The 24,280-nt window shown below is 45.2% G+C and overlaps 1 protein-coding gene across 1 annotated transcript in view; it reads left to right on the top strand.

The window, feature by feature from the left end:
• Positions 1–24,280, top strand: part of LOC119954531 (SWI/SNF-related matrix-associated actin-dependent regulator of chromatin subfamily D member 2-like) — a 51,859-nt gene that overhangs the window by 17,687 nt on the left and 9,892 nt on the right. The window contains exons 6-11 of the mRNA XM_038779833.1: positions 988–1,083; positions 2,705–2,806; positions 3,999–4,160; positions 7,491–7,588; positions 8,540–8,675; positions 23,487–23,609. Of these exons, the coding sequence (XP_038635761.1) occupies positions 988–1,083; positions 2,705–2,806; positions 3,999–4,160; positions 7,491–7,588; positions 8,540–8,675; positions 23,487–23,609 (717 nt within the window). The remainder of the gene's footprint in view (positions 1–987; positions 1,084–2,704; positions 2,807–3,998; positions 4,161–7,490; positions 7,589–8,539; positions 8,676–23,486; positions 23,610–24,280) is intronic.

Here is a 24,280-nt window from a genome sequence, read left to right as displayed (position 1 = left end):
TGAATAACTTCATGGCCCAGCCTCCACTGCTCCCTGGGGAAGATCCATTCCACAGACTGTTATGGGTTAAGGGGTTTTGCTTTTACTTCACCGTAGAGCCAAAGGATCAAAAGGCTGCCACACCGAAGGTTACTTAACCAGTTCGTCAGACTTCATTACAGAGGTTTTGCTTGCGCGCAGTCTAAGATGGAAGAGAGGGGAAAAACCCCCAAATGCCTCCGATCAGGTAACAAATGTAATCATGTGACACATTCCACAGCCTTTAAAAAGTACCGCGATAGCACTTGGTACATCATAAGGCTATGGGCCGGGTGCTGGCAAATTGGATTAGGTAGGTAGGTCTGGTGTTTTTCATGTGTCGGTGGAGACTTGATGGGCTGAAGTGTATCGTTTCTGATTCTGTAAGATGCATTGGTTACAATATATAACACCGACTAATATGTCCTCTTAAAATATCTCTTCCATCTCTGTCTTAAAAGGGAAACCTCTTATTCTTTAACTGACCCTAGTTACTGTCTTCCCGACAAGGGAAAACACCCTTCTGGTATCAAGTCCCCTCAGAATCTTGTATGTCTCAATAAAGTCACCTCTCTGTCTTCTAAACCTTGAATGGCCTCCGTCTGCACTGTATCTTCTATATTTTGTACAGTTATAAATTCTCACAATAGAGATATCATGGTGGAGCAACAATATACCTACCAATGGTGCAAAGCTGTACGGTAATTACAACCAAGATATCTGATGCAGAGAATTCTTTATCTCGGTTATGCTGGCAGACCATGCAGCACAGTCTAAGCAAGACAAAGAAAATGAACGATGGAGCCACCCAAAACCCTCCAGCAGCAGGTTTGCTGAGCAGGTTTGGCTGGGGTTTAATAGCAAGTCACAACTTGCTTTGGCAATATGCCCATCTATAAGCAGGAGCGAAAAGTAAATTTTTCACCCGGGAACCGTAACACGCTGACTGTATCCTTTCTGTTTTCAAAGCCTGGAAAAGTAAAAAGGAAATTCTCATCCTTCTTCAAGAGTTTGGTTATTGAATTGGACAAAGACCTGTACGGACCTGACAATCACTTGGTGGAGGTAAGATTGGCTGCTCGACAATGATCGAGTTAAATAACAAGGCCATGATGCTCCCCTCCCTCGCCACACTCCTACCTTCTGCATGGTCAATCAGGAAATTTTCACTGTCAAAGAAAACTGCAATATTTGTGTAGAACTAAGCCACTGCAAAGTTATTGCTTTAACAACCAGATTAAACACATAACATGCAGAGTGATGTATCACAACAGTCAACACAAAAACATAGGAAATATGATCTCTATACCACCAGAAAAACGGGTTGTACAGCAAAGGGCATACATAATGCGACAGTTACCCTTCGCTACTCCTCTCTCATTCACTGATCTGTATATTTTCCATATACAGGTCTTAAAAATCAATCATTGTGACATAATTCGCAAAGTCCCTTGTTTGTTGGCTTTCACCCCACTTGTTTTCCTTGGTTAAAAAGCTAATCTGAGGGCAGCACGGTTGCCCAATCGGTAGCCCTGCAGCCTCACGGCGCCGAGGTCCCAGGTTCGATCCCGGCTCTGGGTCACTGTCCGTGTGGAGTTTGCACATTCTCCCCGTGTTTGCGTGGGTTTCGTCCCCACAACCCAAAGATGTGCAGGCTAGGTGGATTGGCCATGCTAAATTGCCCCTTAATTGGAAAAAAATTAATTGCGTACTCTAAATTTATTTTCAAAAAAAGCTAATCTGATCTCTGTGTAAAGTGTAAATATCTTTGACAGCTGCTACTACGTGTATGTTAGTGACTCCCATCTGTTCCGATTGTTGGAGGTGAGAAAAACTGTGTTTCTCAGACCAAGTCCCAGTTTTTTTTCACTCCGAGGAATCAAGTGTTCCTTAGCAAAATGAATACTGCACAAAAGGGCTGGTAGCCCCAGGCTGTGCAAAGTATTCCCTTTGTTAATGTTTGTCGATCTGCATTGTATTCCAAACTGTAAATGGGATTATAGCAGCAACTCTGCAGTTTTCAGTACGGTTAGTTTAGATTTGCTCAGTGGAAGGATTTGGACTGTGTAGACACGGGTCTCAGCGTAGATAGACAGAGGGAAAAATATTATCAAGTAACATGGCTGGCACGGTAGCACAGTGGTTAACACTGTGACTTTACAGCGCCAGGACCCGTGTTCGATTGCCGGCTTGGGTCACTGTCTGTGCAGAGTCTGCACGGTCTCCCCGTGTCCGCTTGGGTTTCCTCCGGGTGCCCTGGTTTCTTCCCACAAGTCTCAAAAGACATGCTGTTAGGTAATTTGGACATTCTGAATTCTCCCTCTGTGTACCCGAACGGGTGCCGGAATGTGGCGACTAGGGGATTTTCGCAGTAACTTCACTGCAGTATTAATGTTAGCCTACTTGTGACAATAATAAAGATTATTATTATCAAATACAGTTCATTCCATTTTGTGTAAATTCCTGTTCAGCCACTGACTGCATTAATTAGACTGGCTGCAAGAAAATCAAAGACTGCATTGGTGCATGTCCCACAGGGGACAGTAACAGAGTCTTGTAGAGATGGTCACTGTCCACGTAGGTTAAATAGTTACAGAAAAGAAATGGTAGAGCTGATATTCTTTGGCATGACTGCCATTTTGCTACTTGACTTGTAACTGGTGTATCATTCTGATGTGGATTACAGTGGCATAGAATGCCCAGTACCCAGGAGACAGATGGCTTTCAGGTGAAGAGGCCAGGAGACATGAATGTGAAATGTACCCTGCTATTGATGCTGGACCACCAGGTAGGAACTTCTTAATTCACCGGAACTGTTAACAATGAAATAGAAGTGAGAGCTGCTTTAGGCTGCGTGTGCTAATTAATGCCTCTGGTTCCTTGCGTAATTATTTTTGGGATGTGGGCATTGCTGACTAGGCCGTCCCTCCCTATATGTTCTGAGAAGGTGGTTGTGGGTCTTTTCTTCAACCACTACAGCCCATCGCTTCATACTTGGCAGTGGTTTGATAGAATTGAGTAACCTGCAACATCATTTTAGAGAACAGTTAAGAGGTACCAGCGTCACATATAGTCTCGACTGCGTAAGGGCAGCAATTTTCCTTTCCAGAATGAGCCAGTTGGACTTTAGCAATCCAGCAGTTTCATGTGGTCACTTTAAACTTCTACCAGTTTTTTTATTTCTTGATTATTAAAATTGAGTTCAGATTCTCAGTGTGATAGAGTTTGAGCTCACAACGGTCTCGATTTATAAATCTAGTAATGTAACCGCCATACCTTATTTAACCAGAAAAAATGTTTTTCAGCCTGGACCTGACACAGTGACAAATTTTGGGAAAATTCCGCCCAATTAATACCTGCCATTGTTTCTCCTAACTTTAACAATGACATTACCAAACCTTAGCAATGTGATTGGCAACTCATTAACAGCAAGTACCTGTACTGGTGTCGAATGGAAAGCATCGTAAATTCCCTAATGTGTAATAAGCCAGAAATTGCCATTGTTCGCAACTATAATAAACAGTTCACTCCATAACTGTGGGAGAGCTGCAGAGTGGAGTACTGTTGCTATAGAATTGGTTCTAAAAACCAGGAAACAAAGGTCGAGTACTAGCTTTGTCACTTTGCTGTGGAGTATGAGAAAAATACCGTTGGGTTACAAGGTTGCAGGATAATTAAGGAAATCCAATTGCATCGCTTACTATATGAACAACATTCCAGGCAGTGAATAGAACCATCAGATCATGTTACACTTGTCGTTCACCCACCTCGGCTGCTATTGTGTGGAACATATATTCTGTTTGCTGGCAAGGGGATTTCATTGTTCTGGGTTTACAGTGACAGCCTTGTCAATGTGGTGGCTGTTTTATTTCATCTGATTATTCCTGCCACAACAGACAGGAAGTACGAATGATAAAACTGTATGAAATTGAGTAAAATGTGCAGACCGTGATCACAAGTAAGCTGATCTTCCACTTCAGCCCCCACAGTATAAGCTGGACGCCAGGTTGGCCCGTTTGCTGGGTGTCCACACTCAGACTCGGGCGAATATCATGCAGGCGCTGTGGTTGTACATCAAGAAAAACAAACTGCAGGACTATCACGAAAAGGAGTACATCAACTGCAATCGCTACTTCAAGCAGGTAAGAAACACTAAAGGGGAACCAGAGGTCTTATTTGTAACGTACAAGCAGAAGGGAAACGTACAAGCAGAAGCAGAAGGCTGATGCCGTGAGTTCCACATCTCAACATCCAGGAGAGCGGATGAGAGCGCAAGGCAATGTCCTTGAGAGGGAAAGAAAATTAAAAATTACAGTTTCAAATCTTAGAGTTGGCAACTCAGGGTGACGTGGACAGGAGCTTGGAAGGGCTTTTGGGGAGCAGTCAACACACCATATAAAACCACCTGGAACGTGAAGGAAATGCAAAAACAAAAGAGGTCAGAAGCTCCGAATATTCCATTGCATTGACACAATCATTAGTTTTTCTCAAGTTATTGTTAAAGTAACAGAATACATCTGTTCCTGTGTATATATGCTAAAAGTCCAATCCTTCTTCTTCTAAAGCAAGTGTGGGCCAACCTGTCACATTAAGATCGTGGGGAGGGAATAATTGCAGGGCCGATTAGAAAGGGCAGCGACGTGGGTCTAATTTCAAATTTCTTTTAAAGAGTTAGGACAGGCACCTGTATAATTCTATGAAATCTTGAGCTCTTAACAGTCTGGCCAACAAAGTTAAGGCGATCAGTCCTATTCTGCTTTGTGAGCCTGGAGGTTTGGAAAAGACTGTGCCACTGATGGATGAAACAGCAAGGTTTGTGAGCACCAGCTTCTTGAGGCATATGCAGATTAATGAATTTAAATGCTATATACATCCCCCCTCTGCCAATTCCCACCAAACATGCCATTTGGTTCACAAAGCCAAATGCTTGGACATTCCTGCAGGTATTATGGTTCAAGATAAAGGCATCGCTAAATAATAAAGTATCTCAGATAGTTTTTCTCAGTGAAGCTGCAGCTCCGTTTAAAAAAAAAAAAAAAATGTATTTCTCCTTTCACACTTTTCTGAGGGTTTTACATCAACAATAGTCGGAGTGCATGCAACTTAACCTAGGCCCCTTTGGATACCTTGCATGAACCAGGTTGACATAACCCTTCTACTCAGTCTCCATCTGTTATTACCTGCACAACAGGCTGAAATTGTGGGGCGGGATTCTCCCTGGGCAGGGCCGGAGAATCCCCGCGAACGGGCCACGCCACCCCGACGCCGGCACGCGATTCTCCGCTGGCGTGGTTGGCACGGCGTCGGTCGCGGGCCGCTCGACACGGCCGGCCCGCCGATTCACCGGCCCGGATGGGCCGAGCGGCTGTAAGAAAAGAGTCGAGTCCTGCTGGCGCCATTCTAACCTGCTCCGGGCCGGCGGGACCTTGGCGTGTAAGGATCGGGTGGCAGTGTTGGGGGGGGGGGGGGGGGGGGGGGGTCTGACGCCGGGGGGGCACTGCTGTGGCCTGGCCCGCGATCGGGGCCCACTGATCGGCGGGCCGGCCTCTGTGGCTGGGGTCCTCCTTTCCTACGCGCTGGTCCCTGTATTCCTGCGCCATGTTGCGTCGGGGCTGGCGCATTGAAGGAGGCCACTGCACATGTGCGCGTTGACGCCGGCACCACTGCGCATATCCTCGCTGGTGCAACTGCGCATGCGCGGATCCCGCGGCACACAGTTCGCGCCGGGATCTGCAGCTGGAGCGGCGTAAACCACTCCAGAATTAGCCGTGGGAGCGGCCCGTTCACACCGCCGTAATATGCAACGCGTTTACGACGGCATGGACACTCTGCAGCGGGATTGGAGAATCCCGCCCGTCGTCTTTGTCCAAATGTCGGATTGTCCATTCTGTTCCAGATGTTTTTGTGCAAATCCAACTAGTACTAATTCAGTGAGTATTTAATGCTGCATTAGGTTATTTTGGAAGTCATATTTTACAGATAATTGGATCCGTCCGTATGAAATCTAACTGCTTAAATACAGTTTCAATACGAGACTCAATTTGAACCCTTCGTTATGGAATCCCAATAAATACCAATACCTCAGTAGCTGTCAATGAAGCTGAGAACATGTGAGTACATGCAAGGCTGAATTTTATGGGTCACCTGCAGGTGGGAAAACAGGCGGGTGAACCCATTAATCTGGGCAGCCCATGCCGTTCTTTGGTGTGCACATCCTGCCACGATTGCAGCAGTGGAGACAGCAAGTGGGTCACCCATGGTGGACTAATGGAGGCCCTAATGTAGGGAATTAATATCCAGTTACGGGCCCTATCCCACTGCTGCTCTGATTTAATGGGTGGCAGGGTTCCAATCAGAGACCCCGCCCCCTGTAGTAACCTATCAGCCAGGTGCCAGCAAGGGGCAGGATGTACCAGAATGTCCGAGTCTATTGTTTGGCCAGACTTTCCCACGGGATATATTGCAGCAGGGTGGCCCTGGAGAGGGTGCACGTGGTTTTCACTGGTATGCTAGAAGCCTTCCGTGACCGTTGGGTACTGCAGGGGCTGGAGTCCATCATTAACCCCGGAAACAACATTCTAATTTGATTGTTGGAAGTTTCCTTAATAAGGCCATAAGTCATAGGATCAAAATTAGGCCACTCGGCCCATCGAGTTCAATCATGTCAGATATTTTTCTCATCCCCCATTCTCCTGCCTTCTCCCCATAACCCCTGATCACCTTATTAATCAAGAACCTATCTATCTCTGTCTTAAAGACACTCCGTGAATTGGCCTCCACAGCATTCTTCGGCAAAGAGTTCCACAGATTCACCACCCTCTGGCTGAAGAAGTTCTTCCTGATCTCTGTTTTATAGGATCATCCCTTTAGCCCACATCTTAAAGTTTTCTCTTTTTGTTACAGTGTCTTTTTAAGGGATTACCAATTCATTTGTTTTAAAAGTACTCAGAGTTGAGGCCCTGGCTCGTTGGTCTCGGGGTATGATTCTCGTTTAAATAATTTCATTAATGGAGTATGTGGCAGATCCAGGAGGAGCCCTTAGTTTAAAGTTTTGGTTTTGTTACAGTGCATTTTAGAGACAGAGATGGGTAATGCTGCATCCTGTGACTAAACCTGCTACGAAGGAAAGAAAATCTGTAAACATCACTGAATGCCGCCTCCTTGGCCTACCTGCAGTACCAGCAGTGGCCAGTGCTCCTGTTTGGCACTGTAGGTATGCAGACCTGCTGGCTTCCAATTGGCTGGCTGCTCTAAGTGGTGGGGCATCCTCCTGGAAAAGGGCGGAAGTCCCGCCTCATGCTAATTAAAGGGCCATCGCCCAATAATTATGGCTGGGTGAGCCAGCTGAGCAAGAGGCGAGCTCACCCCCGCATTTACGCTGAACTGCGGGGAGCCCGCCCGCAGCGTATAACCCAGCCCACAGTTACAGTTTCCTTTTGCTGTCTCTCCTAATAGTGAATCTATTTTCTTAGATCTTTAACTGCATGCGAATGAAATTCTCTGAAATTCCAATAAAGTTGGCTGGCCTCCTGCAGCACCCAGATCCCATCATTATCAACCACATGATTAGGTAAGAGAAGGGGTCTCGGTATTCTGACTCACGCAGTAAGGGGGGGGGGTTGCCATATATTTGCTTAATTAGTGATTTAGTTAAATATTTAGAGCCATGCTGGACAATTTAAAGGTCACCATACGTGACGGTTTTGTTTTTAACTTCATTCTCATCGATCATTAGTCTGATATAAAAGTGTATTTATTCAGTATTGAGGAAGAGCTATTTGCTGACAGCCAATCAGAGCTGCTACACACGGCAAGGATCAGTGGCACCTGCAAAGGTGATAAGGAAACAGTGATTCAGTGAAGGGTCACAGACAGAGGGATTTAATCATCAGAGAGTCCATAAAAGAGTGATAGATGTGCCAAACAGTCAAAGGAGGCTGGAAAGATTTAATTGAATGGCGCAGGATGCTGAGGGGTTGGGATAAATGTGACGGTGACGGGAATTGTTAGTGAGTTTTTCAGCTTGCTGAAACTGAAAAGTATTTCTCAACTAATTAGGCCTTGATACGGACAGTTCTCCATAAAAATGATACAGCTACTCCAATGAATTGTGCACAGTCATATCAGGCAACTGATTTGGCTCCATGCAAGTAGTAGTTTATCCTGGAATGGGAGTGATTTACAAGTAGAAATTCAATGAAAAGGTTCTTGTATCACAAACTGGAAAAGCATTCATTTATGGCCAGTACTAGTGACTTTGTGTTGCAGTATAGAGTTGTATATAATTGGGTGCAATAAGAGTCCGTTAGTAACGGTACAGTAATGGAATCTCCATTAATAATTGGATATATTATAGAGACTGGATATTTGAGATGGTACAGTGAGGAAGAGTGGGTTTTAGCATCTGGGTTTATGTAAGCTACATGGCAGGATGCAATAATATAGAATCTGTGCTAGTGACTTGAGTTCAGTAATAGCAAGCAGATACGGTAACAAAGCTCTCATTGTTGGTTGACTACAGTGTCGATCCTAACGATCAAAAGAAAACTGCTTGTTATGACATTGATGTAGAGGTTGACGATCCTTTGAAGAGTCAGATGAATAATTTCCTCCTCTCAACAACCAACCAGCAAGAAATCGCAGTGCTGGATATTAAGGTAAGCAAGTATAAAGTTAACATATATGAATTCCTTTTTTTTGTTTTTTTTGTTACAAAGATGGGATCTTGAAGTGCAGCACCAGTTTAGACCATATTTAATGCAGGGCGCCATTTTGGTAAAGACGCTTGTGTTGTGGGCCAGGGTTTAGAGAACCCCAAAGTGTATCATGGAGTTCACCTGACCCACAACTTTTAATAGATTGTGGTATGGGGCGCACACGGCCACTCTACAGATGTGGTACAGCAGAAATGGAAAAGTATTTTTTAAAGCAAAACAATGTTTATTCTATGAACTCAAATTAACCTTTTTAAAACATACATTGAACATCTTAGCAACCATTAATTCAAATACACCCCCAAAAGAATACAACACTAAGTAATTCTTGAAGCTTTCCTTTTAACATCCGCAAGACTTAAAACACCTTTTACCAGAAGCACATTAGGTTTACATTCACTACTAAGAACATTTATAATTCTGAATTCACCAGATGATCAAGCAGTCTTTTGATGGCAGAGAGAACAGCAGTACACCTGCTTGGTCTGGCTTCAGCTCCAAAACTGAAAATGAATCTAAAACACACCCTGCAGCAAACAGCCTAAAACAAAAGTAAAAAGCTGACAGACTGCCGAGCTCCACCCCCTCTCTGACATCACTGCAGTAATAAACACCCATTTCCTAAAGGTACTCTCACATGACACTTGTGCACTAGGAACAGCTGGCCGGAGGATAGTTAATGGCCTCGTTGACAATAAATTGCCTATTACTGGTCACTAAATAGGCAGTGTGACACTTTGGGCCAAGCACGGTTGCCTCCCAGCAGCAAATGGTTAAACAGTTGTTTCTGAGGGTTTCGCAGCATGTTGCTTAAAGTCACAAACAAATGTTATTGCTCATTTGCTGTGGAGCTTTGAAGAGGACAAGTTTGCCAAGACTTCATCAGCAGCCTATCCACATTTAGTCTGGAAAATCTCTGATGACCTCATTCTGAAGAAAGTGAGTGCTGGGCTACTTTACCTCACCTATAGGAATAATTGGAAGGGAAGTGCTTGGTCATGGAAATCTTATTGGGGTCCTTTGTACTTTGGAACAGGGCATGAGGACAGTCAGGGACAGTCAGCTTCTGCAGACGGGCTAGAAAGCTACATGGACCCCCCCCCCCCCCCCCCCCCCCAATCCCTGGACATCCGCCATCATGATCTCCAACGCCAGGTCCCAGAATCCGTGAATCCTGTCCCTGACTGACCCTAAAGGTGCTGTTGTGTGCTGGCCAATACTCTCCACAACTTTAGGAGGTGCCTGGAACTGGTGTCTGATTTAGCACCTCCAGGCAAGTTCAAATCATAGTAATCATCAATTAGCCCGAAAATTGCAAGAAAAACTTTCAAACTGGCCTGTCTTATTAGGACAGCAGCTGGTCAGTACTTGCTTTCATCTTTGCAACAAAATAACTCCCCGAGTCCAGAGTTACCTCTACTCAGTGGCTGGATATGAATTTTATTTATTGTCACGTGTACTGAGGTACAGTGAAAAGTATTGTTCTTCGTACAGTTCAGACAGATCATTCCACACATCAATAAACATAGGACATATGATAAATACACAATGGAAATACATAGACATTGGGTGAAGCATACGGAGTGTAGTGCTGCTCAGTAGAGGAGATGCGTGCAGAGATCAGTTCAGTCCAGAAGAGGGCCATTCAGGAGTCTGGTTAAAGTGGGCAAGAAGCTGTTTTTGAATCTGTTGGTGCACGTTCTCAGACTTTTGTACCTCCTGCCCAATGGAAGAGGTTAGAAGAGAGAATAACCCGGGTGGGAGGGGTCTTTGATTATACTGCCCGCTTTCCCAAGGCAGCAGGAGGTGTAGACAGAGTCCATGGATGGGAGGTGGTTTTGCGTGATGGACTGGGCTGTGTTTACGATTCTGTAGTTTCTTGCAGTCTTGGGCCGAGCAGTTGCCAGATCAGGCTTTGATGCAGCCAGATAGGATGATTTGTATGATGCATCTGTAAAAATTGGTAAGAGTCAATGTGGACATGCTGAATTTCCTTAGTTTCCTGAGGAAGTATAGGCTAAAGCCTATTCTTGTGAAGAAGCTCAAATCTGCCCTTGACTTTCATTGGATTTCAGGCCCTTAATCTAAACGTTGGCAGCTGGAAGGGAGATGTTGTGATGACAAAAATAATAATTTCTGTCTAGTAACTTCGTATATGTAATTTAATTCTGTCATGGTACACAAGAGAGTTTAAAACCAACTATACCCACTGAAACATTCCCCCATCTTAACTTGATACCCTTGTCGAACAGTTTGTCAATTGGTCTAAAGGGTGACCAAGGAAGAGACAAGTGACGCAGCTGAGTTATCAATGTCCTGTGTCACCTTTCTACCTCTCTCTCTTCCTATAAGACGCTTCAAGAACAATACAGCACAGGAACAGGTCCTTTGGCCCTCCAAGTCTGTACCAGTCATGATACCAACCTTGGCCAAAACCCTCAGCACTTCTTTGTGCCATATCCCTCTATACCCATCCTATCCATGTATGTGTTATTGCAAAGATGCCTTTTGAACGCCGTTAATGTATCTGCTTCCACAACCTTCCCTGGCAATGCGTTCCAGGCACTCACCACCCTCTATGTTTAAAAAAAAAAAACTGCCTCACACATCTCTTCTAAATTTTGCCCCATGGACCTTAAACCTATGCCCTCGGCGACTGACCCCTCCACCCTGGGAAAGAGTGCCTGCCCATCCACTCTATTCATGCCCCTCATAATCTAATGAAAACAGTCCGAGTCTATTCAGCCTCTCCGCATAGCTAACATCCTCCAGATCAGGCAACATCCTGGTAAACCTCCTCTGCACCCTCTCCAAACACCAAGAATGCGATCTACCCGCCACGGTGCGCCCAAGAAGCAGCCGCCACGGCACAATGTGGCCGGTAAATGACTGGAGACTCCACTCCCAGGATTTACCCGGCTCCTCATGAGATCTAATGCGATCTCGCGTGATGTCGCTTGTGAAGCCCACCCAGGGTGGGCGGGATCACGTTTTGGCAAATCTGCATATTAGAGCGAGACAATTAGTGGCGTCCCGATCTCCTCCTGTACTGGGGGGTTTCGGTGAGTGGGGCTCCTCAGTGCAGGAAACTGGACTAAATGCGACCTCGGTCGCACGTTCTCTGCTGTGTTCCCGTATCTAACCGTTCACATTAGATAGCATTGTGTTTCTCGACATTGCGAGCGCTGGGCAACACGCGGTTAAACACGCTCGCTATGGGACATAGTTCCTATTTGGTTAAATCGCACCCCAGTTGTCTCAAAGCACTTTGCAGCCAAATAAGTACTTTGTGAAGTGTAGTCACTGTTGTAATATAAGAAATGTGATGCTCAATTAGTGCACAGCAAACTCCACAAACAGGAATGTGAAAATGACCAGACAGTTTGTTTTTCTTGATTGACTGATATGTGACATTATAGCAGGGCACTTGGAAATATTCTAGGTAATCAGGCAGACGCAACATGGTTTTGTGAAAGGAAAATCATGTTTAACCAATTTATTGGAGTTCATTGAAGAAGTTACGTGCTATGGATAGAGGGGAACCAGTGGATGTGCTGTACTTGGGTTTTCAGAATTCATTTGATAAAATGCCACATCAAAGGTTATTGCAAAGAATAAATTGATATGAATAAAAGATTTGCTAGCTAACAGGAAACAGGTGGCACAGTGGTTAGCACTGCTGCCTCACAGCGCCAGAGACCCAGGATTGATTCCAACACTTAGGCGACTGTCTGTGTAGTGTTTGCACATTCTCTCCGTGTCTGTGTGGGTTTCCTACAGGTGCTCCGGTTTCCTCCCACGGTCCAAAGGTGTGCAGGTTAGGTGGATTGACCGTGCTAAATTGCCTCATAGTGTCCAGAGATGTGTAGGTTAGTTTATAGGGTTGCGGGGATGGGGCAGGGGTTGGGCCTAGGTGGAGTGCTCTTTCGGAGGGTCGGTGCAGACTCCATGGGAAGAATGGCCTCCTTCTACACTATAGGGATTCTATGAAAGAGTAGGCACAAATGGGTCTTTTTCTGGTTGGCAAAATGTAACAAATGGTGTGCCACAGAGATCAGTGCAATTTTACAGACCTTTTACAATTTATAAAAATGTTTCAGATGAAGGGACCAAAGGTACGGCAACTAAATATGCTGATGACACAAAGTAGGAAAGTAAGTTGTGATGAAGACATGAGAAGACTACAAAGGATCATAGATAGGTTAAGTGAGTGGGAAAAGATCTGGCAAATGGAGTATAATGTGGGAATATGTGAAATTGTCCATTTTGGCAGGAAAATTAAAAAAAAACATATTATCTAAATGGTGAAAATTCCAGAGCTGTGATGGGGCAGAGGGATCTGAGTATCCTCATCCATGAATGTCAGAAAACCAGTATACAAGTATAGAAGGTAATAAGGAAAGCCAATGGATTTTTAGCCTTTTTAGCGAAAGGGATAAAATGCAAGAGCAGAGACGTGTTGCTGCAACTGTACAAGGCATTGGTGAGACCGCACCCTGTGTACAATTCTGGTCCCCTTATTCGAGGAGCATGTAGTTGCATTAGAGGCAGTTTAGAGGAGGTTCACTAGATTGATTCCATCTCAATCAAAGGGCGGTATCTCCGACAATGCAGCCTTCCTTCAGTCCTACACTTGAGCGTCAGCCTTGATTTATAAGCTCAAGTCATGGAGTGGAACTTGAACCCAGAACAGCGTGAGGCGGGTGGGTGGTGAGTGTGCTACTAACTGAGCCACAGCCCTAAAGGACTCTTCAGAAAATGGGAAATATCCCTTGAAGATATGTGGTATAAGCAGCAGTTGGCATAATCTGAAAAGTTATCTATTTGTTACCAGAGTGTGCTGCGAATTTTAAACAAGATATCGCGGAGCGTTGAAACATTCCGGGACCAGCACCCATGGGGATAATCTGAGAGGTGGAAGCCAAAAATTGTCTTCATAGCAAAAAATGAAGCCCAAAACATATGGGTGGTAGTGGCAGTGAGATTGCCTTGAGATTTTATTCATTTTTTTTTAAAATTTAGTTTACCCAATTATTTTTTCCAATTAAGGGGCAATTTAGTGTAGCCAATCCACCTAGTCTGCACATTTTTGGGTTGTGGGGGCGAAACCCACGCAGACACGGGGAGAATGTGCAAACTCCACACGGACAGTGACCCAGAGCCGGGATCGAACCTGGGACCTCAGTGCCGTGAGGCAGTTGTGCTAACCACTAGGCCACCGTGGCCTGAGATTTTATTCATGTGGGATAATGTTGTATTAGGGTTGGTATTCTCTCCTGCAGTTTGATGGCCAACTCTAGTAAAACAAGCCAAACAACCTTATTAAATGCCTTTAACTGAACTGCATGATAAATAATCACTGCTTTTCAATGAGTGGTTTGGAGATTACAAACCCACGGATCTCTTCGACATGTGACACCCTCACCCACACCAATCGGTCAATATTAAGTGCAGCACATTGCTAGATAACACAATAAATCATAATGGAAAAATAGAGGAATTAAACTTTGCATAATCTAAGGAAATTGCTGGCAGGTTTGGAGCACCACACAAATTAAATTCTTTCAAATGCAGCGGAAAAATCACCTGCCAATAATTGGGACTCTCGAGATGTCATTGCAGTCAATATCATTATTTTGGAATAAAACATTAATACTTGTATTATCTCTCATAGATTATTGCCAGTTATGTACAATAATATCATATTGATGGAATAGATGCCACAAGCCCTTGTAGTTGCAAGAGTTTCCAGTAGAATCCAGTTAAGTCCCACCAGCCTCTGGTAATTAGCGATTTGTTATAGTAGATAAGTAATTATGATCGGTCTTGCTGATTAACTCAGCATATGGCACAGCCCCTTTCAGGAAATTAATTTCTCAAAGACCCTTTATTACTTATTTGGATAACCTGCTTATGTGTATTAATATTTCCAAATGTTTTATACTGGTCAACATTACATTTGAAACCATTGTCTGCGATTCCTCTGGGTTGCCCAGCAGTTCCCGAGATGGGGCTGCTGTCCTAACTAGGAGAGGAGCCACTTAATTGGCTGTGGCACGTAAAATTCAGGGGGAAGCCCCACCACTTGTCCATGCATGCTGGTGACTCACATTTCCTCCTTTGGTCAAGACCCGTCTCTGTGGGGCGGCGCGGTAGCACAGTGGTTAGCTCCGTTGCTTCACAGCTCCAGGGTTCCAGGTTCGATTCCGGGATTGGTTCACTGTGCGCGGAGTCTGCATGTTCCCCCTGTCTCTGCGTGGGTTTCCTCCAGGTGCTCCGATTTCCACCCACAGCCTAAAGATGTGCAGTTGGGTATATTGGCCATGCTAAATTACCCTTAAATGTCCAAAAAGGTTAGGTGGGGTTACTGGGTTATGGGGATCGAGTGGAGGTGTGGGCTTGGGCAGGGTGCTCTTTCCGTGGGCCGGTGCAGACTTGATGGGCCAAATGGCCTCTTGCACTATAAATTCTATGACCACATTTGGAATGTTGTGTTCAGTTCTGGGCACCTTATTTAAGAAAGGATGTTAAAGCCCTTAAGAGAGTTCAGAAGAGATTTGCTGGAATGATATCAGGAATGGGAAATTTTAGATACAAGGAAAAATTGGAGAAATTTGGCTTTTTTACCTTGAACCAGGGAAGATTAAGAGATGACCTTAGTGAGTTGTTAAAATTTTGACAGGGTAAAGAAGGATATTCAGCTTCCACTAGGTTGGTAAGTCAATGACTAGGGGTTACAATTTCAAGATGGTCAGAAAGAGAGCTAGGAGTGAGATGAGGGGAAACCTCTTTACTCGGAGAGTTGTTGAGGTTTGGAATGCGCTGCCTGGGAGAATGGTGGAGGCGGATTCCATAGAAGGTTTCAAAAGAGATCTGGATATTTGAAAATGGTGAATTTAGGGGGCTACGGAGATAGGGCTGAGAAATGGGACGAGCTGCATAGCTCTTTAGGGAGGCAGTGCAGACATGATGGGCCGAATGGTCTCCTTCTGTACTGTAAAATTCTATGATTCTATAACGACCTTATCTTTTGCCACTGTTAACACTCTTCAGCCCTTAATGATAACCCTCCCTTTGTCTTCTGTCCATGACACCTTTGTCAATCTCTCCTTTGCTCCGACCTATCTCTGTCTACCTACATCCTCCACCCACCTCTTCAACTATATAATTTCTATCCCTCTTCAGACCTGTGAGACGAGCCACACGACTCGAAACATTAACTCTGTTTCTTTCTCCACAGATGCTGCCAAACCTGCTGCGTTTCTCCGGCATTTTCTGGGTTTTTTCTATTTCGTAATAATATTTATTTCTGTCACAAGCAGGCTTGCATTAACACTGCAGTGAAGTTAATAGTTGCATTGGTATAGGGCAGCCACTATCGTAATCAATTAATTATAAACGCACGGTAGCCTTGTGGATAGCACAATTGCGTCACAGCTCCAGGGTCCCAGGTTCAATTCCGGCTTGGGTCACTGTCTGTGTCGAGTCTGCACATCCTCCCCGTGTGTGCGTGGGTTTCCTCCGGGTGCTCCGGTTTCCTCCCACAGTCCAAAGATGTGCAGGTTAGGTGGATTGGCCATGATAAATTGCCCTTAGTGTCCAAAATTGCCCTTAGTGTTGGGTGGGGTTACTGGGTTATGGGGATACGGTGGAGGTGTTGACCTTGGGTAGGGTGCTCTTTCCAAGAGCCGGTGCAGACTCGATGGGCCGAATGGCCTCCTCCTGCACTGTAAATTCTAGGATATCTATGATATTCGGAAGTTTTTAAAGGTGTTTTTGTGTCCTTGTGCTCAAAAGAAGAAGTTTAATTTTAAGAGGCTCTGTGAAGGCCCTCAAGTGGGTGCAATTAGCAGAAATACTGACCCTCTCGTGGGAGGTGCGGGTGCGATCGCATGGAGCAGATTCCAGCACAAGGTTTTGTAAACAAGCGCAAAAAAATCGCTGCGGCTCGATTTGCACTGGACATGGTATGCTTGAAATTCTTCAATCTTTACCACTGACCTGGTTGATGTTTGGGTGATTTGAGCTGAAAGACCGAGCACAAGCTAGTGGAGCAGACCTTCAGAGGTCATCCAAGGGGCAAATAGGCAGGAATATTGTGAGGATCAGACATGCTGAAGAAATCTTTCACAGACGGAGGTGAACAAATTCCAGATCCAGTCAAACACATCTGTAAATGCAAGCTTAGATCAGTGAAGCACACACTGTGAAAAGGTTCAAGGGGTTTAAATGCCAATATGATATCTGTAACCAATAAGATGTACCTCAGAATGTCTAAGAAATATAAACTCTTTGAAAACATTGGTAGGGCAGAAATGTTTGAGTGAGTTTAATAGGTTACGGTCATTGTTTCTCTAAAGAGTTCCATAAGGAGCTGCCAGCATAAAGTTAGAAGTACTACTAGGTCATGTCTCACAAAATTCCTGGAATTCTTTATGTAGGTAACAGTTATTATGGGTAAAGAATAGCTGGTGTCTAGAGCTCCCTTGGATTTTCAAAATCCGTTTGATAAGGGCTCTGCATCTTAATCTTTCGAAGGTAATGTTCTCTTTGAGAACCAATGGTGGTAAATAAACGAGTGATCAACCCCTTTGAAAGGGGCACTCTCGCGTTGTCTCACGCCTCTGCAGCGCTCACTGCTCACGGATGCCTCAAGTGGTCACTGCAGTGAGTTCCAAGGGAACCGGGCGTGAAAAGGTGATGACTGTCTGGGGCTAATGACCCATAACATTTCCCCGAAACCCGGCGAGTCTTCTATTTACAGAATTTATAAATTGTAGTGAGAACATTTTAAATATAACACTCAGTGATACAAATAATGTACAGTGCAGGGAGAGACTGCAGCCACCAAAAGTGAGTTGGGCAAATTCATTAGGTGGGTTAAGAAATTGCAGATTAAATTTAATGTGTATATATGTGCAGTTGTACAGGAAGAGGTATTCAATAAATGGATGTCCATTGTCAAAGGTGAAAAGCAAAAAGTTTTAGCACTGAAAATATTTCATCAATGTTTTCCTGCTGTTACCAGGGTTAGTCGTGCATTGAGATGCATTGGGCGCGATTCTCCGCCCCCCACGACGGGTCGGAGAATAGCGGGAGGGCCTTCCCGACATTTTTCCCGCCCTCCCGCTATTCTCCCCCCTCCCCCCCGCCCAACTCCCGACACGAATCGCTGCCGCCGTTTTTTTACGGCTGATAGATGGGCCGAAGTCCCAGCCCTTTACGCTGTTTTTACGAACGGCAAACACACCTGGTCTGGCCGTTCGTAAAAACGGCGGGAACAACTCACTTTTTATAACCATGGCACCGATTGGCACGGCAGTACCACGGTGGGCACCGATCGCGGGCAGCGGGCCCGATGCCCCCGCACTATTTCTCCTTCCGCCGCCCCGCAGTATCCATTCGCGGGGCGGCTGAGGGGCATCCCGGCCCGCGCATGCGCGGGTTTCGCGCAAATACGCGATGACGTCATCCGCGCATGCGCGGGTTGGAGTCTTCCAATCCGCGCATGCGCGGCTGACGTCATATGACGCGTCAGCCGGCGCTAACCCCGGCAAGCGGGCTTAACGAAATTCGTTAAGCCCGTGATGCCGGAGCTTACGGCGTCGGGCTGCTAGACCCGACCGGGGACCAGAATCTGTTCCCGGTCGGGAAGGGGCGCGCTGGCGTCAAACCCGCCCGGGTTTGACGCCAGCCTTACGATTTCTCCCGTTTTGGGAGAATCGCGCCCATTGTGTGGAATCAAACTTAGTTTGCGCAATTCAGGAAAACAAGGCATGTGTCACCTTATGCTAATTTTGAGCACGTTACTTATAATTAGATATTGATGTGTTGAACGTTTACAGAGGTCTAATGGAATTGATGAAGGAATGCCAGTAGAATTAAATTAGTTTTCATGGAGATAGTTAAGTGGGGGATTGGTCCAGTTTAGTTAATCTTTCTAGTGTAATTCAGATTAATGATGAGAACCAGTATTATGATTGAATGGAAGGAATTAAGAACTGGATTGCAACAGATTCTTGCATTTAGTTTCTGGAGTGCTATGAAGAAGGCAGAAAGAAATCCAGCCTCTATCTGATCTTTGCCTTCTTTGGCTCTGCCAATAGTACCTTCCCTGTCCATTAGAATTTGCCCTTCTGGAAACAGTCACAGCCCTTCGGTATTCTCTTCTTGTTACGGTGAGTGAGTCAGCAATATTCTTTTAGGAAGATAGTAAAGATACTTTATTAAATGATTGACTAAACAGAGTGCAGGTCGCCTTCTCATTTTGTGGAAAAATGGAGAAGGAAAGAGTGTATGTAGATGTGCCCGTAGGATCTTGCATTACCCAAGCCAGCCATCTCTAATGGTCTTTTTATTGTGAGTGGCATTACTGAATTACTCCTGAATTCCTTCCAGTGGATTCACCGAGAACTGGACTGTAAGTGCCCAAAAGGCATAGCGTTGTGAAACTGAAGTATTGCAGCCTGGCTATTTCCGACATCACATTCTTGTACTCCTGTTGATTTATCATTAGCCATTTCTCTGGCTTTGATCTTTTTTCCCGCTGCCTAATAAATTATCAAGTCAGTGTTTATAAAAAAATGAATATGAACATCGGTATGTAAGGGTATCTATGCGAAGATGGAAGAGCTGAGCTCGGTTTATTTTTTTTTTGTTTGGTTGAGGAGATCTGGCATGCTTTCATGTCAAGGGATTATAGAAGCCATGAGCTCACAGAATCACACTGGGCCTGATTACCTCAGACCATGCTGAGCTTGCTGTGCGAGGCAGAATAATCTATAATAGAAAGAGCAAGTGACAGAAGATCCATCCGTGTCAACAATGAAAGGTTGGGCTGCCAGTTCTAGTGCAGACTGCGGACCCTTCCGAATCCAGTGCTGGTTCAAAAACCTTAATAAATTTTACTTCGCATTAATGGTCACAGTGTAAATTCTTCACGGAATTGTAGCGATCTCTATGCCATCTGTTCTTTTTTTAAGAATCTTTATTGTCAAAGTAGGCTTACATTAACACTGCAATGAAGTTACTGTGAAAAGCCCCTAGTCGCCACATTCCGGCGCCTGTTCGGGTACACAGAGGGAAAATTCAGAATGTCTAAATTACCGAACACATCTTTCGGAACTTGTGCGAGGAAACGGGAGCACCCGGAGGAAACCCACGCAGACACAGAGAGAACATGCAGATTCCTCACAGACAGTGACCCAAGCCGGAAATCGAACATGGGACCCTGGAGCTGTGAAGCAACAGTGCTACCCACTGTGCTACCATGTCTCCTTGCAACTGAGACTGATACAGCGTGGAATTTAATGGAGTCCGCTGGAGCAGGCCCGACTAGAGGCTGCAGGTCAGTCTGCCACCGCCAGGAACACCTACCCCAATTAAGTCAGAGATAATCCGGCTCATTGATGAACCACCTAAGGCTATTTTTTAGTGGTGGCTGAGCAATTTAGAGCAATTCCTATGGGGCTCCTGTGCATGCTGAAAGATGCCCAGTGAGAGCTCATCGTTTTGCTTTTAGCAACGTGACAGACCTGCTGGACGTGTGGAACAGACCTACATTATGGTGGTCTCCATTGCAGAGCTTGTATCCAGGCAGAAAAGGATCGAGGTGGAAGAGGCTGACTTGAGGTCTCGAACAGGGTGAGGGGAGGGACCTCTCCGAGGAAGCTCTAATTTGAGAAGCAGAGGGCACTTAAAGTGGCCGCACCCACGAGCGGAGTAGAGGGGTACTTCTTAAAGTGGCAGCACACAACCAGGTCGGCCTGTCACCATTTTGGAGGGATGTAAAAAGGGGCATCATATACCCAGTCCTGTTAAACCTCTGACACATGGAAAGAGTGCGCAATAAGGCTGAACTCGGTGCTTCAGAGGCACCACAAATGAATCGCAGCCCAAGGCGAGACAACGGGGGAGAGGCAGACCACGATGATGCCTGGCTTTCCATGTGCGCAGAGTGTGATCAACTGCACCCATGTCACCAGTCAGTGCACTCTCAGACCAACCAGCAGCATTCATCAACAGGATGGTGTTCTACTCATTCAGCAATCAGATTGTGTGTGACCACCAAAAACAGCTTCTTCAGGTGTAACAGATAACATGAGGCCTACCTATCTACTTCAAAACTTCCAGACGAGGTAAAGTGATCCAATTTGCAACAATGGCCGGGATTATCCATCCTCCTCATGAGAGATGCAGAGGGCTGGCCAAAATTGCCCTTGAACTGAGTGACTAGCTAGGCAATTTCAGAGGGGGGGCAGTAAAGAGCCAATCACATCACTGTGAGTCTGGAATCACATGTAGGCCAGAGCAGGTAAGGGCGACAGAAGTGAAACAGGTGAGGTTTTACGACAATCGTTTCATGGCATTTAGACATTTAAGTCCAGATATTTATTGAATTCAGATTTCACCATCTGCCATGGTGGGATTCGAACCCATGTCCTCAGAGCATCATTACCCTCGGTTTCTGGACAATACCACTACACCACGGCCTCCCCATAAATAAGGCGTACGTACGTTGTAATGGTTGCGAAAAGAGCAACGTGACTGATTCCAAGTGTAAAGCAGATGAGCTTTGTGGAAAGATTAGAGGAGCTTAGGTTTTACAGGGTTGAAAGACAGGACTCAGAATGATAAGTATATCAAACAGTGTAGATCAGCTAAGCCCAGAATATGATTTCAAGATCAGTCAGATCAGAGGAAATAAATGGAAATTGGTTATTAAAAAAAATAAATTAAAGCAAACGTCAGGAAGACATTCTTGAATTCAGGAATGATGAACGTTTAAAATCTACCCAGCAACATGATCAAGATAGAAGTATCAGAGCCCTTTAACATCCGATAATATAAGAGTTTGTATACCATAGTAATGAACTTCATTGGGTCTCAAGGCCTCTCATCTGTGAAATTCTTTATATCTCTAATTTGTTGTGCTGTACAGTCTACAATTTGAAAACTGACCCAAGATGGCGCCGGAGCGAGGCAACTTCTTGCAAGCTGTGCCCAGCATACCCTCTGATTCTATCTTTTACTCTCATTCTAAGCTTCTGAAACTTCATTCTAACTGTTTTAACATTATATTCTGCAGTCTCTCCTTCCCTCCCTATGTATGGTATGCATTGTTTGTACAGCATGCAAGGAACAATACTTCTCACTGTATACTACTACATGTGACAATCATAAGTCAAATCAAAACATGAGTCGTAAAGTTTGGTGCAAGACCGCTATTTTAATCGCTTGGCTATCATTGTGAGTTATTTCTGATTATTTACTTTAGAATGGTTCCGTTTACAGTTATACCTAACGCAAGACTGTAAAGCCTAAAGTTAATCTCAAAACTGGGTAAAAGTGGTTAGTCCAAGAAAGACCGACTCCTGGGATCAAGGGTTATCTCACGAGGAAAGGTTGGACAGAATGTGCCGCTATCTACTGGAGTTTAAAAGAATGAGCGATGATCTTATTGAAGCGTATTGGATCCTGAGGTGGCTTGACTGAGTGGATGCAGAAAGGATGTTCCCCCTTGTGAGACTTGAACTTGGGCGACTAAGCGGGGTACTCCCATTTAAGACGGGGGATGAAGAGAATTCTTTCTCTCCCAGGGTCAGGTGTCTCTTCCCTCTGGAGAGCAATGGAGGCAGGGTCATTGAATATTTTTACAGTGTAGGTAGCTAAATCCTTGACGAACAAGGGAATCTAATATTTTTTTTCTTTATTCTTTCATGGGATGTGAGCATCGCAGGCAAGGCCAGCATTTGTTGCCCATCCCAAATTGCCCTCGAGCTGAGTCACATGTAGGCCAGACCACCTAAAGGACATTAATGAAACAGATGTTTTTTTTCAACAACGTGGCGGGATGCGAACCAGGGTACCCAGAGCATTACCCTGGGTGTCTGGATGACTAGGCCAGTGACAATACCAGTACGCCACTGCCTCCCTTATGGGTAATGGATGTAGATAGATCAGATATGATTTTATTGAATGGCAGAGCAAGTTGAAGGAGCTGAATGGCCTACTCCTCCTAATTCCTGTGTTCGTATGTAGTGACGCCAGAAGAATTATTTTCGTTGAAACATGTGGAATAAATTTCCAACAGTTAGCACTGTGACAATTCATTGTTTAAAAAAAGAGTTGCACAAATCACTCTTCAGAAAAAGGATTGGAATCCAAGGGTCAAATGTAAACACGGGTTAATCAGATATTCTAAGGAGCACTACTTTATACCTTGTTAGGATCATAGAAATGCCGCCATTGAAAGACAGTTGGCCAAGGTGACTGAAATGTGGATTATGGATTGTATATTGTCTGTCTGCTGGACAAAGGCTTTTTCTCCTTCCATGTTTCTACTCCTTCCTCCTTACTTTATAGAAAAAAAAAACATATTTCAAATGCTGACGTGCAGAGGTGGCACAGTGGCCCAGTGGTTAGCACTGCTACCTACTGTGCTGAGGACCCGGGTTCAACCCTGGCCACGGTCACTGCCTGTATGGAGTTTGCACATTCTTCCCATGTCTGCATGGGTCTCACCCCCACAACCCAAAGATGTGCAGTAGGTGGATTGGCCACGTTAAAATTGCCGCTTGATTGGGAAAAAAAATAATTGGGTACTCTAAAATTAAAAAGGAAATGCAGACTTGCACGCAAAAACACATACACACACATTCTGTTTTGCTAGCATTTGATCGAATGTTCTGATGATGCCTGTGAAGGTTCTGCAAGTGTTTTGAGCAAATAATAAGCGGATGTATTATTTTCTAGATTCATGACACAATTGAATCTATCAACCAGTTGAAGATCCAACGTGACTTCATGCTGAGCTTCAGCAACCACCCTCAGGAGTTCATCCAGGACTGGATGAAGTCACAGTGCCGAGACTACAAGGTAAAATGCAAGAATAATTCAATGCCTCAGGTTGTGTCTTTTTCAGATCTCCTGAACACAAAGGGTAGGGCCAGGAGTTAAATGGAAGTACAAGGATTTGCTGTTTGGTTCCCAGACAGGTAACCGAAAGTACACCTAGATTGGCATATTCAAGTGTGCAGTTAGGCTCTATTGAATATGTCTGCCGGAGAATCCCAATGCCCGGGATCGAACGCCTGCACCTGGGATACCTTGCCGTGGTGCTATTTAGCACGTGTTTCCACAAATGTGGACCAGGCATAATGGCACTTGGGTGGGGGAGGGGGAAGCAATTGGAGACCCCTGGGTGGTCAGGCTCTGGGTGAAATGGTACCTTGGAACCCCCCCCCCCCCCCCTGATGCCACCTAGGCACACTGGCACTGTATTCTGGCACCCTGTAAGTGCCTAGGTGCCAGTCTGCATGTGCCCGGGATCAGGCTCTGGGGCGTTTGGCCCTTGTGGGGTGTGGGTGGCTTGAGGCCCACTAATCAGTAAGTTGGGGCATTGGCAGTGTCAGGACGCCATGGTGGGGGGAGGCGAGAGTTCGGGCTACCATTTTAAATGGCGGCACGCTGATCTCTTCCTGCACTGACGAGCTGCATGTAAATGAGGCCTTGCCGGGGCATTCCTTGCAGAGGCACCCCCAAAAAAG

This window comes from Scyliorhinus canicula, chromosome 19, assembly GCF_902713615.1.
Source record: "Scyliorhinus canicula chromosome 19, sScyCan1.1, whole genome shotgun sequence".
NCBI classification, from domain to species: Eukaryota; Metazoa; Chordata; class Chondrichthyes; order Carcharhiniformes; family Scyliorhinidae; genus Scyliorhinus; species Scyliorhinus canicula.
The sequence above is the reverse complement of the archived record's forward strand: the minus strand, read 5'-3'. Positions and strand labels throughout refer to the sequence as shown.